The sequence below is a fragment of the Morone saxatilis genome, unplaced genomic scaffold, assembly GCF_004916995.1.
Source record: "Morone saxatilis isolate NCDOM2014 unplaced genomic scaffold, NCSU_SB_2.0 Contig21, whole genome shotgun sequence".
NCBI lineage: Eukaryota > Metazoa > Chordata > Actinopteri > Moronidae > Morone > Morone saxatilis.
The window spans coordinates 4,970,073-4,989,330 of record NW_023339774.1 but is presented as its reverse complement, the minus strand read 5'-3'; the positions used below and the strand labels follow the sequence as shown (position 1 = coordinate 4,989,330).

The window sequence follows — 19,258 nt, the reverse complement described above, 5'->3', positions numbered from 1 at the left end:
TATAAGCAGGTCTACGCTGCCCCCTGCTGGACAACACTGAAACATACACATCCAGTTTGTTCTCTGTTGTGATGTGACTTTAATAATACAAAAAGTTCATTCAGTTAAAGACAAAAAGCTAAATAATTGTCATTTAACAAGTGTGTTCATTCAATTTTGATACATACATATAAATAACAGTGTGTATTGTATTCCACTGTATTGTTTAAGTTGTGTCCTCCATGGAAACTGCGCACACACTGCAGTATTTAAAAACAGTTTCAATCAATATATTCATTTCCACACATAAGTTGGAACATAACACCAGATGGAGGGCTGCGTCCACACAACAAGCAGCCATTTGTGATGATGCATAAACATATTTTATGGACAGTTGGCCATTCAAACAAATGTGTTTAAGCTGTAATACAAGCACAGCTGTTATTTCTAGAAATATATGTTTATTGATCCCAGATTCTGCCATTTCAAATGACTCCTAATTCCAATTCCAAGTGATGAGCATACTGTATTTTTCACTGTTAAACTCATTTTATGTAGAGATTAAATGTATTAGAAAGCACAGTGTTGCATGCATGGCTCACTTGTTATTTGCTTTCTCTTGCAGCGGATATCTATGACAAGGTTTCTGAGGAGCTGGAGAAGGGCGGCCACCTGGACTGTGAGTGTATCGGAGGAGGGAGGATCAAACATGATGCACAGGCCAAGAAGATCCACGTCTATGGATACTCCATGGTGAGAGACTCCTGCTGGATAAAAACCTGAGATGATCTTAACAACGACAGCATATAGAGTAAATAAAACCAAAACTATGAGCGGAGAGGCTTAAAAGCTCTATACTGCTGCTGTGTTGGCTGATAACTGAGGATGGTTTCGTCACTACAAGGGTTACCTTTTCCATTGTCATTAAAATGAGAGTTAAATATTGATTATTTGAGCTAAAATAAATAGTTTCGAACTCGAATGGAACATTGATGTGTAACTTTTCATTGCAGGGATTTGGAAGAGCAAACCACGCAGTAACTACTGAGAAACTGAAGGCTCGGTATCCGGACTATGAGGTGACCTGGGACAATGAAGGATATTGACCTGAACCAAGACCAGCCTCTGTGGGACACTCTGGTGGACTGAATTAGCACTTACCTCATGAGAGCGCAGAGCCTGTAGTTAAACACACAGTCCAATAAGGAGCCTTTTGATACCACATTAATAAACTAAAACTAACATAGCAGCAAGTGTGATTGGGAAACAAGCCTTTTTTGAGGGGTTACTCACTATGTGACAATTTGAGTAAAGAAATAGCAGACAGTCAAAATAAATAAATAGACACAATAACTGGTCGTGACAGTTTTGCAGAGTGACCTACCGTCACTCATTGACTTGTTTTAAAGTCACATAGCCTAAATTTGACCTAAGTTAATCACTAAGATATAATGGAACGTGAACCTTCAATGTTTTGTCATGATGTGTGATTCATAAATATTACCAGAAATCTGCTTTTAAAGTTGTGTGCATACTGTGTTCCTTCCACTGTTGCTTATGTTACTCACCAACCGACTGTGAACTGCTGATGAATGTTGCTTAATTTAATGCGGGCAGATAAGAGCGAAACAAACCTGATGATCTTCCAAGATTACCACTGTGCTGAAAGTATAGGATGCTAGATATGCTGTTGACTCAGTACATCTAGATATTAAACCTGCATACTTAAATAGTCTTTCTTCAGCAGTTAGTCACTAACTTTGTCTCTCTGTCTGTCTGGTGCTAGAGAGGTAGCCTACAGTCAGTTTATCTGGGGTTTCTGCTGTGACAAAACAATGCTGTTGAGAGATATAAAACTGAATCAAAAGGGTAAAATTGCGGACTTTAAAAACCAAAACAATTTCCAGAAGGCTCTGTAGAGCTGAGGGCATTGGGTATTGGTATATGGAGGCAGTGAGTGGCCTACATTAAGCCTTTCTAGCTGTTCTAGTCCTCCCTCTTGGCAAAAAGAACTACAGAAGTGGTAAAATGGCTGCAAAGACATGACTGACATAAAAACTAATAACACTAATACAGTCCATTGAGCTAATGAACTGTAATATATACTGACTTATTTAATAAACCAGAAAAATCATGCATCATGGTATAAATAGCTGATTTTAGTTTAATAACTTCCACATTTCCTGTTTTCCACATACTGCCAACATATTATGAATGTAGCATGAGACCATCTAGAAAACTGAACTAAAAAGTTCCCTTAAGCAAGGCACTTTACCCCCCAACTGCTCTTGTAAAATAAAGTCCAACTCCTAATTGGGGTGAACTGCTCTGCATCTACTTCAGTTATTGTGCAATGTACGGATGTAGCCTATATACTGCGGAAAACTCAAGGGAATTGTTTTATGACAGGTTGTTGCAGTTGCATGCTGGGAGAATTTAAAGTCCAGGTTTTATCTCTTACAAGGGGAGAAGAGATCAGAGTCAAGTAGCACAGACTCTCCAGGTTGTGTCCACACCGATCAGGCGGAGGAGGAAAAAAAGACGATGAGGAGCTCAGCCCTCATCCTGCTGTTGACTCTGCAGCTTGGTAAGAGCACATTCAGCCAGACTCCATTCAAAAAGCGTTTTTAGTAACACTTTTCTGTCGAAATAATGCTGCTGCTGCTGGTTGTGGTATGGTGTCATCCATAGAGAAGTTTTAAGTACACAACTCAGTGTTGAAAAGTTTCTAACAAGCTCCAAAAGTCTGTTAAAAAGGCTTAACACTTCCAGAACTTACAACCGCTTAAAAAAGGAACTGAATCTACTGTTTTTAAGGTCATGAATGAACTTTCAAGCTCAAGACACAAGAGTTAAAAAAAAATGTCTGTTGGCATTGATCACTTTCACCTGTTGTCTTTAGTCTCTCAAACACAGGGCCATAGATACCACCACACACACTGAGGTCCTTTGTATCTTTTCTGAAAATGTTGGCGGGGTTTGGCGAACTGGAGATGGTTTACATTCTATAAATTAAACACACACGGTGGTTCTCTTATAGGATAATTTCAGTATTTATTAGATTTGACTACATGTAAGTGTACCATAAAACACTGTGCCATAAAAATAGTGTATTTTTTTTCCCGGGAGGCTGGTCAGAATTTTTTTTTGTGGTTGGTGGACTAGGGGCATGTTACATCAAAAATCCTGGCTCTGGCCCTGCTCACGTATCAATTTTAACCCCAGTTATGTTGCACTGTCTATGATTCATTTTGGCGCCTTAATGTGGTTTTGTAACCTTCATTTACACTGTTAATACGTAAAGATAAAGATAGTTTTTAATTGTTTTTTCCATACAAATGATAAAACCAGTTGAGACATTTTCTCTCAACCTGTCTCATCCTCACTACTAATAACAAATCTTTTTTATACAGTAGGACATATATACCTTATTTCAAGTTCACACGTTACATTTTAGATTGTGTTCTTACAGTGTTTACATATTTATTTTGTTTTAAAACGAAAATAAAAAAGGTAAAAATGTCACACTTACTTGCAGTATCATATGTATGTCAAATAGAAAAAACAATAATGATACATTCATGAATTAAAGTGAATAATCCAGCTAATAAAGTCTGTGTTTGTCTTGCTCGGGTGCTGGGTCATAAAATGACCTGAACAGCCTTAGAAATACAAGATCATCGCTTGATAATTCAGTATTCACAGTTATATTTTTGTGTGTGTGTGTGTGTGTGCGTGAGTGATCTGAATATTTTCTCACTATGTAGTGCTTCATGTTCCTACTGTGTTGTGTGTGATTTCCAGCTGGCGTATCACTGAAACACTGAGTCTTAATCGGAGACCTTTGGATGGACGGATGACATTTTGCTGGTGCTAACCCGATTACTTCTCTCTGGCCTTTGAGCCTGTTGGCATTAGTTGTGCCATAAATCTTTGACAGTAATGAGTCCTGATAAGAGAGTTTGGGGTTGAGTCATCTGTGAGATTTTATAGAGCCTTCAAACAGAGGCAAGGAGGGAAATTACTTGTACTGTTCTGATCTTTTAGGTAGACTATACTTTCGTCCACTTGATTTTAAATTAAAAATGTTGTACTTTCTACTCCACTACTACATTTATCTGACGTCTGGAGTTACTTGTTACTTTTCACAATTAGAACTTTAATTCAAAACACACGAGTTAAGCTGACAGTTCATTTTTGACCTTGGAAACAGTCAGACAGTTGACATGTCTCCATTAAAGGTCCACTTCTTCGCTCGTTCCAGAGCTTTCAACCTTATCGCTTGGTCTACATCAGGAGACGACGCTTGATGTTTGTTTTATTTTGATTGTGAATTTAATACGGACTGTTCAGAGAATTGCTTTGAGCTACAGGAGATCAAAATGAACAAAAACATGGATGAAATCATGGATGGATCTGATAAAAGGTGTGTCTAAATCTCTGGGCTGGATATTTATGTCAAATGGTAAATGCACTGCACTTACATAATGTCTTTCTAGTCTTCCAACTACTTAATGTGCTTCAGGTCACATTAACCGTTTCACACATATTCACACATTTGTGCACCGATGGCACAGCACACAGCATCAATGGGGTTCAGTGTGAGGAACTGGGGATCGAACTGGGGAGCTGGGGATCGGACCATCTGATTCGTGCACTCTACCTCCTAAGCCACAGCAGCCCCCAATATATATGGCCTATATACATGTATTTTTTTTAAGACATAATCTAGGTTATTGCTTATATTTGCTTTTTAGTTATGTAAAATGTATTAATATTTCAACTTTTTCTTAAATAAAGGACTTGAATAATGTTGTTACCACTGGCCAGAACAAAAATGGACAAAACCAAACATTTGGATAAAATAATTTCCGAAAAAAATTAGTTGAATCTCTCACTGTATGTTTCAGTTATCAGTTTATTCTGTAATAGTTAACTTTGATATTTTATCTTATTCTACAGTGGCTGGTTCTTGGGCTCAGGTGTGTCAGAGTCCTGATAAGAAATGTGATTTTGTGTGTGACTGTTCTGACTGCAGCGATGAGCAAGACTGTGGTAAGTTTTTACAGAGCGGGCATTGTATCTACAGAGGTTGACACCTGATCTGATGTACATTCAAAAGTTAACTATTATTTATTTTACACCTTTCAAGGCTACAGAGGAAAGACGTTTGAGTGTGACCTTGAGGACGCAGGAATGTGTGGATGGACTGACCAGTCTATCAATGCAGCAGAGTACAGCTGGGAGCATCGTCAGAGAGGGGACACGCTGCCCGACAGCGGGCCATCCTCTGACTACACCACTGGGACAGCTACAGGTATAGTTTAACACACAGTCACTAATCCCTTTTTTTTGGGTTTGTCTTTTTCTCGTCAGGTTGTAAATGCCATAGGTGTGAAAGTTTTAAGCACCTTTTAAATTATGCAGTATCTAATAGTAGAGCCCAGAAAATGTGCTGAGCACCGAATGGCACAAAGACGAGGTTGGCGTCTAGCTGGTAGAACATTTAGTAGCTAAAGAGCCAGATATTTCCCTCAGGAGTTGGTGCAGACCAAAAAGGAGCTAAAAGGTGAATGAACAAAAACATAACTCCTAATGTTGCGCCGTAACTGCTGCTTGTGAAGCTAGGCAAATGCATGCTAAAAGGTTTGTCATATCAACTTAAAAGGTGATATGTCAGTGTTGGGTTTACAGCTTATTTCCACTGCCCCCAAAAAAAAAATGTGGCCAAAAAGATTGAATTATGTAGGTTAAGTATTTTGTTTGTGTTTTATGGTGTCATTTTTTATGGTATCTTTGTTTTTGTGTTTTTTGCCAATAAGGGAAGTGGAAAACCTGCTGTAAATACAACACACACACGTTATGTTTTTACAGTTAAAAACTATGAGCCAAAAGGAGGCTGAAAAGTATCTATATGCTGGCAGAATTGTTGATAATTCTGTGCCCCCCCCCCCCCCCCCATGTAACCAGGCTGCAAGTGGCTATTGGGTTAGACTCCAGCCTGTGGCCCTTTGCTGCGTGCCCACCCCTCCCCATTTCCTCTCCTCTCTTTAGTTGTCACTATCAATTAACAGCAATAAAAGCTCATAAATATATTTCCCATCACACAGGTTCGTTTATGGGAGTGAGCGCAGTGAAGACTCTCAGCACTGCAGTTTTAATCTCCCCAGAGATTAAACAGTCTTCACCAACCTGTCGCCTTCGCCTGAGATATTTCCTGTGGGACTCAGGTAACGAACATTAATGACTACAGGTCATGCATTCAAACTGCCTGCTTTGGCCAGCGTCTCTTATATCTTAAAACACAATGTTAAAAGACATGATTTCATGGTATTTTGTAGTACTTGTACTACTTCTTATATATATTTCATATACTGTATATTGGTTACCATCCATTTCCTATTTGTAATTTATGCTTAATTATAATTCTAATTTGGTCGATTTTATTGTTGTGTACACTGTGACGAGATTTCATTTCCTCTGCAGCGGTCCTACTAATAATAATCTCTGTATCTGTAACCTGTAGGTCACACAGGTCTGGGCCCCACACCCTTATGGGCGTCTGTCCTTCGTCAGGGCTCTCAGGAGGCTGTTGTGTGGCGTCCTGAAGCCACCAGCGTCCGTGGCTGGAGGGAGGGTACCATCTTTCTGGGCCGTATTTCCCTTCCCTTCCAAATCCGTCTTAGCTCGCAACGCACCGAGGGAAGGAGAGGAGATGTGGCAATAGACCAGCTGGAGTTTCTGGACTGTGCTCTCCCCTGTGAGTCCTTCAGAATGATCCTATTCATGTGCAGCATTTCTATGGAGTGTCCCACCAGCATTTAATTAGAATAAATTCATTTAACTTGGATCAATTGAAATTGCAGTGCCATGATGAGGACAATCATAATGATTATTGTGCTGTTGTTTTTCTCTCATTACATCATCAGTGCCACTTCCTGGTAAAGAGTGTCCAGTTGGCATGAAGGGGTGCGAGCATGGGGGCTGCGTGGAGGAGCGGCAGTTCTGTGACGGCAGTGACGATTGCGGTGACCTGTCTGATGAGAAGAACTGTGGTGAGAAATCATCTGATTTACAGCAGAGAGATTCCCTTTGACACCACCATATATACATCACCAGTTAATGTAAACTGTGTGTGTTTATTGCGAAGAGGTCAAGGTCTGTGACTTTGAGATGGACCTGTGCAACTGGGACCTGACATCATTATCTTCACTGAAATGGGTCAGGACGAATCAGGAGAACATCTCCATCACGGATCCTCTGAAAGGACCAGGCAGGGATCATTCCACCAACAGTGAAGCAGGTACCATACTCCGATGAAAGCTGGTCTGTTTCATGAGTTCAGGGTCTCTCTTTTGACTGTAATTATTTGGAATCATAAAGTAATACTACATACATCAAATATTAATAATTATAATAATAAATAAAGTATCTCATTATTATTATTACAGGTCACTTCCTGTATGTCACTGTCCCTGATGGTGGTCTGACTGGTAGTGACTGGGCTGCTTTCCAAAGTCCCCGCCTTGAACCCACCAATAGTTCACATCCTTGCAAGGTGAGTCCCACGCTGGTTCCTAGTATAGTCAGACTTACTGAAACTTTTCAAATTTTGTTTAAATTATTTCAATTTAGAAATAATATATGATATTTCCAAACATAATTTGACAATTATTATAATTTTTCTGTATCTTTCCACGGTAGATGGTGATGTACACTCACCAGTTTGGGCCGAGGTCAGGTGGTCTGACGGTGCTGGTGGCAGATGAGAGCATCTACCCTGTGTGGGAGAGGGGTGGCGCTCTAGGCGATGTTTGGGTGAAGGCAGAGGTGGAGATTGTCACCAATTCCACTTTCCAAGTGAGTACTTCACCTGAGTTTGTATCCATAATAACAATGTGTCCTGTAACATCTTATATTGATGCTGAAGGTTGATAAATAAATACAATTATTAGACAGTATTTATTTATAGTTTTATCACAAATGCAGATGTGGATTTAAAGGTCCAGTGTGTAACATTTAGGAGGATTTATTGGCAGAAATTAAATATAATAACATAGGTGTGTGTTTATTAGTATATAATCAACTGAATATAGGAATCATTGTGTTTTTGTTACCTTAGAATGAGCCGCTTTTATCTACAGATACCGCGGGTTGCCTTCCATGGAGTCTTCCATGTTGAATCTCCATGTTTCTACAGTAGCCCAGATAAGACAAACCAAACACTGGCTCTAGATAGGGGTGTTTTTTTGCGCTTACCCTTCACGTTAGGAAGAGGGGGTGAAATATTAGAGTACATATGTAAATTCTCACAAGCATCTGGTAGTAGAGTCCAAGTGACACTGAACGTTTTGAGTTCAGTAGCCATATTGATATTTGCAGGTGCATAGGAACATAAGTAATCAGCCAGGGTGACAGAAATCAGCCCCATCTACTTGTCTTTATGCACAGCCTTAAATGTAAAATGGGGGAAGTGCCAGGTGCCGAGTATTACAGTTTTTACACTTTGCAACAAAGACCTTCCTCAGGTTATTACATGAAAAACATGAAACAGAAATGTTATATTTTCTATACAGTTTCCACTATTTTATACCGCGCTACCTACTGTCTTTCTGGCGTTATGTAATGGTGTAACGCTGTTTTTAAATGACCTCAAACACATCTCAGGTAATCCTGTTATGCAATTCATTGTTTTGCTGATGTGTCTGTAAACTGTGTGTTCGTGGGAATTAGGTTCCTAAATGAAATATTTACTTTTATAATAAAGGTTGAGAACGGAGAGCACAAACGTTTGACTTTTGCCAAACCTTGATCACTACACAAATTGGGGTCAGAGTTTTAGTCTGAGGTGTTTGGATGAAATTGTATTGCTATCATAACTTCATTCCCTTTCCAACCTTTTTCCTCCCTCATTACAGATTTTGATAATGGCAGCAATCAGGAACTTTGCATATGGAGGTATCGGTGTCGACAGCATTATATTGTCTCCTGAATGCCGCCCATCATCTGGTAAAATTAATTGAATTAAAAAATGGTTCCACATCTGCAAAGAATGAGAGTACATACCCTCTGTGGTATGATAAATCTGCCATTTCACATCCTCCTCTTTAACAGTAAATAATACCTGGGCAAAATTCCCTAAACCTCCTGAACACCCATGTACTACACCGGACAAGATGTGCGATTTTCATCGTGACTGTGCAGAAGCAAAGGATGAATCCAAATGTGGTGAGTCTACTGATACTAATTCCTCAAGTTTCACTGTCAACAAGGCTGCAAAGGTCCAAATAAAAGTAATTATGATTTTTAACAGAGTCACAGGAAGCATAAGTGAATCTGCTTAGATCCTGCTTAGATCATTTCAGGGGGCACCAGACCAAAATGCTGTTATTATATTTCTAAAATGTTGGGAAGTTTGGGATGTAAGAAGAGCAGATTTGTTTTTTTAAAAAAGGTTTACAAGGCTGTGGCCTAAAAAAAATGACCCAAGGAGGAGCAGGCATTCAGCATTGGTTGTTTGGTCAAACATTAAAAAACAAAGCTTATCGTTCTCCTCACTAGCCATGTCTTGTGACCAGATGATGGATGATGGTTGTTTCTGAAAAAAAACAATAAACTATGTAAAGTCTCAAAAAAACATAATCCCTTTCAATCATTTCTTATGACCCACTAGAAGTATGTGGCAGTATCTGTATCAGCAGAGACCCTGCCCTCTTCCTGTATTGTCTTATTTTGCTGTTTTGGGGTCATTTCTGGTCCGTCAGTGGGTGTTTAGCTTCCAGCCAATAACTCTTAGCGAACAGGTGCCAGATCGTAAGCACACATCCAAGAGGAAACGAACATTGACCTGTGACCGACAAATCCTACTCATTCTGCCTTTAACTTAACCAAACCTTATCCAAAGAGGTGGTGGATCAGAAGATGCTTAGGTGAATTATTACTACAATCAATGTTGTCCTGCCGAAAGAGGCACCTAATATGACAGGCAGCAAATAATTGTTTTTAAAAACCAAAACTGTGTGTCTTGAGTGAGATTTGAGTGTCCATGAATCCTTTGTGCAGGGGATTTCTCTTACACTAAGGGCAGCTCAGGCTGGACTGACACCAGCATTGGGAGTCAAGGTTGGGTGCTCTACAAAAATGCTACATCCAAAGGTACAAATACTTTGTGTCATCACATCACTCAGCTATAGCATTCACTAATATTCAGTGGTGAAAGAAATAACAAAATATTTTGCAATTTGTTTCCTTTATATTTTGTAGAGGAGTACCTGTATGTAGCCGAGGCCCCAGGCCAGCAGCTGACCGAAGCCCAGACACGGACCCCCCTCCTGGGCCCCTCCGGCCCAGCCTGCACCCTCAGCTTTGATTTTGCACTAACTGGGAATCCAGATCACATTGGTAACTAAATTAACTTGTGTTTTTTTCCCCAGGATGCACGACTCAGATCTTTTACTACAACTCTGCTACGTCTCTCCGCTGCAGGTGAGCTGTCCATCAGGGTGATCGACAGCTTGCTGGGCATTCGGCCTAAACTGTGGGAGTTCAGTGGAAAGACAGGAATGGGGGAGGAGGCATGGCAAAACATCAGCTTGACTATTGGAGCCAGAGAAAATCGCTTCCAGGTCAGCTTTTTTTCAGGGCTGAAATCTATAGATAATGTAGAGACTGAAATTTGATTTGATTTGAGATTTGACTCACCGATATACTGTATATGCCTCAATTAATAGAGGTAAAATTTCTCTAAAAACATTCAGAAGGCATTTGATACATCCCCAAAGTCTTGACCTTCTTTTCTGCCAGGACAAAACACATTTTATCTGGACAGTAAAGTACATTTTTGATCTGTTCCACTAGGTGCAATTTTTATCCTTTAGCCAAACAAAGATGGCAGTTGGTAACATCACTTTTACACTTTTACTCTTTTACCAGCAGGGAAACTTTATGTGGAAAATTGTGGAAATTATATTTTGTGTTCCGAAAAAAAAAAAAAAACCCACAGACACACATTATTGTTTCAAGCAGACTATTTGTATAAATGTCTGGAGGGATCTTTAACTACTGCTTTAAATACTTCTGTCCTGCTGGTACCAAAACTATTCTGTAATCAGTTTCACAAACAGTGGCTGCAAAAGAAAAAAAAGAGGCAACATTTCTCCTTACAAATTTTTTCTGCGATGCTAGGAAAATATAAAGGTCACATTAAATAAGAGAAAACAACAAAAGGTCTGGTGATGCATTGCACCAGTTGGTTGAAATAAAACAGTTGCATCTTGTGGAACTAAACATTACTTTATATTACTTTACTTTACTTTACTGTTACATTTTGTGAAAGTCTTTATTTTAAGTCTTATTAGTGCTTTTATCTTTACCAGCTTGTGTTTGAGGCTCATGCTTTCAAACTTTGTCCATGCGCCAAGATTAAAGTGAAAAACGTTCGCTTTATCAGCTGTCATGCTGGCCATATTCCATCTTCTCCGACAGGTAACTCTCATCACTATTTACAGTATACGCACACCATGCTACATAATGCATATATTCATATTTAACCTGGAAATGTTTGAGTGCTTTGACTAAATGCTTTATTTTTTTGGGCCAGCACTGTCATGTAACTTTGAACAGGGGCTGTGTGGATGGTATCAGGACAACAGTGACAACTTTGATTGGACGGTGCTCGATGGGATGGACCACACCATCGGGATTGGTAAGCTCATTTAAAAAACAGAACAGTGGGTATGGATATACAGTGTATTTTTAGTTGATAGTATCTCAGACACACACACTTTGCTTCCATCTTTCCTTAGCCTCACTGGTAGAAAACAGCAGCATTAACAGTCTTTATATGTTGCTAGTGTCAGGTGCTTATTCCCCATTACATCATTCATTTAAATGTTATGTACGTAACAAGTGTAACATCTTGCTCGTAATCTACCTGTAAGGTAAGGCTTTGATATATCAGTATTTCTATTCACATTGTTCATAGTTTTTTGATTTAAGATAATTTTTTTGTGAGAAAACAATCAAACTGACAAAAACCTCAAGTCACTTCCATGTTCATCAGGGTGAGATTCTTACATGTGACACTCGGGATGTTATTCTAGTCCCAACAAAGACTCAAGGCTGCAAACTATTAATATACTGGCACTAGTCACTCTGTATCCTGGGAGCATAGAGTGAAAACATACTGTTTCATCCTGCTGAAGAAACCTCAGTTCTGCTTTTAAATTTACGAAAGATTCTGGTCAAAAAAATATTACACCCATTAACACCTAATCATTTGCTTTCAAAACTAAGACTTGAGACTTCCTTGCAACTTGTATTATTATGACAGATAATGATGGTTTGAAAATGACCATTTTAAATCCTCAGAATCAGTTTTGCCCTAGTAATATCAATGTATAATAAATTGTGGTGTTTTTAATAGACCTTTGATGGTCTATTTGTGGTAAATGTGCACAGCTCAGTATAAAGCTCATTAATTGCATCACTATAAATCATAAAGTATAAGATAAGGCAATACTACTGCTGTATTTGTTTCTGTTAATGTCTAGGAAGAAGCCTTGCTGTGGACATGTGGAGTCCTTCTCTGCGCGGTGCGTTCGGGCGCTTAGTTTCATTCACACAGTTACCAAGTCCTAATGCTTACTGCCTGTCCTTCTTCTACAAACTCTACGGGGTGAACACAGGTAAGGATGAGAGTAAATGGCAAGCAGTTTAGAATGAGATAATGATAATAAAGCATCTGTTTTATTAAGCCTGTGAATACAAATTATTCAAATCCTAATTGTGAGTAACTGTCTCAAAATGTCACATACGTTGGTTTTGAAATGAAATATTACCTACTTCCGTGATATAGAAATTTTTAATAATTTCTTTTGCCTTCTCACACTAACTGCTCCATCCTTACCCACTGATACCATCCAGGTGCTCTGAATGTCAAGCTGTTAGATAACAACGGTTATGAAATTGTCCTCTGGACCCGCAGTGGAGGTCATGGCAACATGTGGCACGAAGCTCAGTGCCCGGTGTCACAGCAGCTCACACCCTTTAAGGTATGCAACAACTGCAGTCAGCCTGAAATGAACAAACAATGTCTCAGAAGGCATTTAATGTCACAGTGAAAGAGGGTTTAATTGGGTGGTTTGGGAAATTTCTGCCTCCTTGTGGTAAAACTAAATATCACTGCAGCTTTAAGGAAGTACTTCTGGATGGTCTTTGTATCCCAGTAGTCAAAAACAGATAATGGCAAAATGAATATAATAACATTATCTTCCTTCCTGTCTGATTCACCCCTTCCGACCTTTGACCCACCACCAGCTGATGTTTGAAGCAGTCCGCTCTGGTTTTGACGGGCGCGTGGCCATTGACGATGTGTCGTTCGTCGACCGTCCGTGCAGCGTGCCAAGAATGTGTTCTTTTGAAGGCCAGCAGTGTGGGTACAGCAGCTTTGGTAAAGCTCGCTGGCTCCACCGCCGCTGGCATACCACGACAACAACTGGACCAAAAACTGACCACACCTTGGAGACTGAAATGGGTGAGAGAAAATCCCATTAAAGGACATTTTTTTATATGCATTGCAGAAGATAGACAGCAAATTATGATCTTCCTCTGCTTGGTTGCGTGCCTAGGTTTCTACATGATGGTTAACACCGGAGCAGACATCCTTCCTTTTGGTGATGCGGCAGTCCTCGCCTCCCCTGTTCGCAAAGGAATTGCCAAGACCGAGTGCGTCCATTTCTGGTATCACATTGGAGGAGAGAATCCTGGTGAGACACCTTCACACACGCAAACAAGTAACCCAAACAAACAAACATAGTATAACTGTATCTGCTTCTCCAGGTTCCCTGATCGTGTATGTGAAGCCGGTGAAGGGAGAAAGGGTGAAGATCTTCTCTGATAGTCTAAACCAAGGAGATGTCTGGCGCCATGGCAACGGCAACATCTCGATTGACCTTGTGGAATGGCAGGTACAGTGTGGAGGCTGAAGGGAGCTGCTGGAACAATTAATAGACTTTTCAAGCGGTCAGAACACAATTATTTATTTTATGCATTAAAAAGAATTTATGAAGTGATTAATTAAAATTATAATACAATCATATGCTGTCCCACAGGCTGCCCTCTTGTCCCATGTACGGTTTCTGTTTCATTTAAATTCAAAGATACCTCTTTAAATGCATTTAAAATCCACAGCCAGACTGTAGTCTTTAAAGCTGCAGTAGATAACTTTCATGATTTTTTTTTTTTTCATTTTGCATTAAACTTTCACTGTATCCTGACTTTTGCAAGAATCTACCAGGCCTGGACGAAAACAACCAATCAGAGCCTAAACTGCCTACTGCAGCTTTAAAGAAAAGCAGCATGTTAAACTTTCTATCTCTCCAGCAGCAATTTGACCCAGAAACTTTATAGGATGCCATGTCATAGGATGTTGTGTTTGTCGATTAAACTGAAGCGATGCTGCGCTTTATTCTGCTCTGCAGTTGGAGTTTGAGGCAGTCGGAGCCGGAGGCAAAGACACTCACATTGCAATTGATGACATCTTCCTTTCAGCTCACCCGTGTGGAGATCAAGGTTTGTATCAGTCTCAGTAAAATTAAGGAAGAACACACAACAGACTATGTGTGCAGGTTAATAGAAAACGTACAGTACGATTTTAGACCACCTCTGAGGTCTCCTTTTTTGATTTTATTCAGCTTAGTTAGATTCCAGTAACAATGGCAATATTACATCCAAAAACTTTGAGCTCTTTAAAAGGGAACTCCCAGATAGTAAACTTCATATTCAATTTACTTAACACAGTGAGCGCTGTTCAGCCCAAAAAGGCACTGGAGGGATATTCAGAAAAAATAACCCTGACTATGTCGGCTTGGGCTTGGACACTACACATTCATAACAGAAAAGCCTGTGTTTCAAAGTGGATGTGTGGGCTTTGAAGTCTATTGAGTTGCATTATTATAGTAGGATACATTGTTCATCCATTGGGAACTTTACCTACACACCTTCAGCCATTGTGGCTTGGATTTTGGCTGTCCTGTTACAATCTTCCAACCTGGATCAAATTAAAAGACTGAACAAAACGTCATTGACAGACTTCTATCAAAAATAAAAACTGTACCAATACAATTTTATCAATTTTTGCTCTGTCTAAATATCTCAGGTTCTAAGTGTAGTTTTGAGAAAGGGATGTGCAGCTGGAGCAACACTCAAAACGTCAAAGTGGACAAACTGGACTGGGAGCTGACGAGTAAGGAGGCAGAGAGGCACTATCCCACCCCACCTGAAGACCACACTCTGGGCACAGAGAGAGGTAAACCAGAAATAGACAGGGACAGAGCAACTGTGACTGTGGTTATTGTGGAAAAAGATCACAGAACACTGAATTCGGCGAGAAAAACTTGATCAGTTTTAGGCACAACTTATTTTATTTATGTGTGTGTGTGTTTTTTGATCCCAACATGATCCCAAAATGTACTGAAGTGTAAAATAGTCTTTCCTGTCCTTTTTGCCAGGTCACTTCCTGTTCCTTCCAAGCAGCAACCGGACGGCAGCCAATCTTAACGCTCAGTTGCTGAGCTCTCACCTGCCCCCGACCAAAGGCACCTGCCTGAAATTCTGGGCCTACAAGCCACACTCATGTAAGGATCAATGTCCTATCGTTCCCTGGTTCGGCCTGATATATCTCTCTCAAGTTGCTGTGTCCACACGTTAATCTCATTGTTTATGTATGCAGCGGACAGCAGGCTGAATGTGTGCAAGCTGTCTAAAGGTCATCTTAATCAACTGCTGGTTGTGAGTGAACTGGGAGGACCGTGGAAACGTTTTGATGTCAACATCACATCAACTGAGGAATACCAGGTCAGACTCTCTCTGTATATACTAATATACATATAATATATCATATAAATAGAATTTAACTTTAACTGTAACCCTATGTAGTGTTCTGTATGTAAGCACTTCAAGTTTCTTTAATGAGACAGACGACTATCTCTGCTGTCATTTTTGTTGTTACCAGATTGTGTTCGAAGGAATCAAAGGCACATCCGGCGTTGTCGCTCTGGATGACATTGAGTACACGGTCGGAATCAGCTGCTCTAACAAAATCACAGATGGACTGACAAGTAAGATGTCCCAGTTGTTTTGCATGTTCTTCAGCTCATTCACTGCTAACCGCATATGTGTGATGCCTGTTTTTCAGTTTTTTACTGATTTTCTCAGAAAAATGCCAGTAATAGCTGGACAAGATGAGAAGATGAGAGAACAAGATGAGAACATTGTTACTACTGTAAGCTATAAGAAGCTACAGCCAGTTGCAGGTTAGCCTAGCTTAGCATAAATATGTTTGTTTCATCTGTACAAAAAACAAAGTGCAAAAATGACACATTGTGTTTTTTTTCTTTCCAGGCAGGTGATTTTTCAATAATTGTCAATTTACTTCACTACAATTTAAAGTACATCTTGCAAACTTATAAAGCTAAAAATGTATGATATGCTTTTGAAAATGTTAATAATTTTCTTAACTGCCAGCAGTTTGCTCAAGCTGTAAGAAGTAACATTTAAACATTAAAATGTCTAAAAACGCTAGACCTATGTTATATATTTTGTTGCGTTGCAAACTGACATTATACAAAATGTTTTCAACAACATTCAACCCAGAGAAATCTGTCATTTTTACCTGTAGCCTCACCTAACCATGACAACGCAGGAGGGATTGCAGCGTCCGTGATTGTGGTCCTGCTGCTGATCGGCACATTGATCGCCCTGCTGATTTACTACCTGCGAACCCGACAGGCTGTGAGCGGTCCATCATCATCATCTTCCTCAGCTGGTGGTGGTTTCACGAATGAAACATATGAACCAGACCTCACTGTGAGTTCATTTGACTTTTGACAACACTTGTAAAACACCCCGTTAAATTTGTGCCTTTGGAACCTTTAACCTCTAAATTAAAGGTTAAAGGTTCCACCTTGGATCTTTTGTCCGTGAGTTAGGTGGCCAACAAGTAAAATTGTACTCACAAAGTTAACTGCTGAGATCCATCAGACTTTTGGTGATGTAGCAATGTTGTCTTCAATTTTATATACATAGCCCAAAATCCCAAATCTCACCTCCATCCCGGTCCCAATTTAAAAGTTTTAAGGAGTAGCACCTGATTTTAGCTTTAATGTAGCTAGCAACATGATCTTTTTTACTGTCTTTGATTAATAATTAGTCATGTGTCCATTTCAGCAAGACCGTTTGACTATTTCGTCAGTGCAAAACCATCCAATGGCAGCTGGCTTCAATAACGTCTCTGTGAGTATACAGTAATAAATACTATTTATGACTAATGTTTGAAGGACAATATACTCCCTATTGAAAGTAGATTAGTTGCTATGAGCCTGAACATTTTATACCTACGCTCCTGTGGCAGGTGTACAGCAGTATGCAATTCTTTTTAAAATGACGTTATCTCGAGATTGCTAGTTAATTATTTTGTTATCTTAAGGAAATTAGCTTTGTTATCCCGAGATAATTATATAATCAACCCGTTATCGAGAGAGAAAAAAAGGTTGTTTCCTCTTATTAATAATTTAAAGAGAATGTCTAAATTTTTGGTTAAAGTTTTAATTTTACTTAATAACTAAATTATTAATGGGGTTCATTAGATATTACGTTAAAGTCATCATCTTTTATAGGGCAGTTTGTGGCTGTATTTTGTTTCTGCCAGTGACAGATCAACTTGTTTTTGCAGTTCTCTTCTGATGTCAGAGAGATGGAGGTGGCGTGAGGCAGGAGGAGTGGTGGTCCTGCCACCCAAAGGTGGTTTTGTGAATTTAAGGCGATATCACAGCAGAAGAACTGCTTGTGTCGCCCTTACATGACACACACACACACACATAACACTAACACAGCCCACATACTAAAACACTGATGAAGGCCTAATCGGTGCATTTGCCCCAGATGTGGTGGAGCCCTCGGGGGCCGCAGCTTTCTACCTGTGAACGGACAGATGGAAGTCAGAAGGAGAATGTCTAACGTGTCATGAATGGAAATTAGTTTAACTTTCTTTCAATTGAGACTGGGAATAACCTATGAATGGTAAAAAGGTTTGCTTGGGGATTTATGATCCATTTTGGATCTGAGGCGAGGTTCCAACAGTTTCAGGTGCAACAATGAATCCTGTTTAGTAAAAGAGACTCCAGCAGCCAGCCTTTCTTTTCTGGCTAAAGGAAACCACCCCTTATAAGTTAAATTATAGTAACAAGTGCTAGTCAGCCGTGTGGAATATGTTGTATAATGTCTTCTGTGTCTCTAGATGAGCTTTGTCAAGTTGGAGAAAAGAACTCGATAAGTCATGATCAGTTACCTCAGCTTTAGCTCGAAGACTACACATTTACAACTGAAAGCTGAACTGGGTTATGGAGCTTGAAACACGTGAGTTTACCTAGAGGGGGTGAGGGTGAGGGTCTAAGACACTGTCGGGCTGCATTATGGGTATGGAGCCTGACTCACATTAAAAGTCAGAATATCTCCGCCTCTAATCTGCTTCTGTAGAAAGTCGTGGAGTGTTCTGTTTATGAGAAAAGAGAAAGAAAAGAATAACTAAAAAGAAAGGTTATAGAGGACGATGGTATAAAACAACTGTTTGGAAAAAGACTGTAGGGCAGATGTATTCTTTATTCTACGCTTTGAAACCAGATGTAATTGAGCTCTGATGACAAATAAAATTAAAGTTGAGCATTAAAACAGTGTTGGTGTGCTTTTCATTGTAAGAGTAAATTGGTCCACTGGGTAATTAAATAACTGCATCGTGAGGAGCTAAAAAAACATTATTTTGAATGAAGGGTGACCTGAAGATCATTCCTCAGAATCTGAAAAAAATTACATTCTCTAGAACACCTAGCTATTTTGGTTCGAAGATAAATATTTGTCTTCATAATCTTAAAATCTTACAAGGAGTTTTGAACTGGTTATGAAACAGTCCCAGTTTAACATTGATGCCTCTGTATGACCTACATAAACAGATAACACCATCAATGAGAAGATTGGCTATTTCAATATAGTTATTCTTAATGCTTGCTGGCTCAGATTCAGTCGGATTCCCCTTGAAATGAATGAAAAGCAAGGTGGTAGAAAACACTACCGCTTTTGTGCCACAAGGAGCCCAGAATCAACACAAAATGAAGTTTCTTGTTGGTGGCTTTAATTAACTTTATGTAAATAATATGAATATTAGTCTCATATTTTTTAGAAGGTGTTTTACTAAAGTGAATTTTAATTGTTTGCTCAAAAATGAGTG

General features: G+C 39.5%; 2 protein-coding genes across 3 annotated transcripts in view; both read left to right on the top strand.

The window, feature by feature from the left end:
• Nucleotides 1-1,501, top strand: part of phpt1 (phosphohistidine phosphatase 1) — a 2,303-nt gene extending 802 nt beyond the window's left edge. The window contains exons 2-3 of the mRNA XM_035668157.1: nucleotides 605-732; nucleotides 993-1,501. Of these exons, the coding sequence (XP_035524050.1) occupies nucleotides 605-732; nucleotides 993-1,085 (221 nt within the window). The 3' untranslated portion in view covers nucleotides 1,086-1,501. The remainder of the gene's footprint in view (nucleotides 1-604; nucleotides 733-992) is intronic.
• A 199-nt stretch (nucleotides 1,502-1,700) lies between these two features.
• Nucleotides 1,701-18,182, top strand: mamdc4 (MAM domain containing 4). 2 transcript variants are annotated; one of them, XM_035668156.1, is made up of 29 exons: nucleotides 1,701-2,566; nucleotides 4,942-5,034; nucleotides 5,132-5,296; nucleotides 6,090-6,209; nucleotides 6,506-6,739; nucleotides 6,909-7,034; nucleotides 7,136-7,282; nucleotides 7,431-7,537; nucleotides 7,684-7,839; nucleotides 8,898-8,988; nucleotides 9,094-9,207; nucleotides 10,042-10,134; nucleotides 10,243-10,380; nucleotides 10,465-10,604; nucleotides 11,355-11,463; nucleotides 11,579-11,683; nucleotides 12,531-12,665; nucleotides 12,904-13,031; nucleotides 13,297-13,513; nucleotides 13,608-13,745; nucleotides 13,819-13,946; nucleotides 14,460-14,550; nucleotides 15,137-15,286; nucleotides 15,489-15,614; nucleotides 15,710-15,834; nucleotides 15,992-16,097; nucleotides 16,658-16,845; nucleotides 17,206-17,271; nucleotides 17,711-18,182. In XM_035668156.1, the coding sequence occupies exons 1-29, from the start codon at nucleotides 2,524-2,526 to the stop codon at nucleotides 17,744-17,746; spliced, it is 3,615 nt and encodes a 1,204-aa protein (XP_035524049.1). In that variant the 5' UTR covers nucleotides 1,701-2,523; the 3' UTR covers nucleotides 17,747-18,182. The 2 variants fall into 2 exon arrangements, with proteins under 2 accessions (XP_035524049.1, XP_035524048.1); XM_035668155.1 differs by having other exon boundaries at nucleotides 7,130-7,282.
• Nucleotides 18,183-19,258: the final 1,076 nt, after the last annotated feature.

Coding starts and splice junctions, on each gene's coding strand:
- mamdc4 (XM_035668155.1), top strand. CDS start 2,524: ATGAGGAGCTCAGCCCTCATCCTGCTGTTGACTCTGCAGCTTG. Junction 6,740..6,908: donor TCTGGACTGTGCTCTCCCCT/GTGAGTCCTTCA, acceptor TTACATCATCAG/TGCCACTTCCTGGTAAAGAG. Junction 7,840..8,897: donor TCACCAATTCCACTTTCCAA/GTGAGTACTTCA, acceptor CCCTCATTACAG/ATTTTGATAATGGCAGCAAT.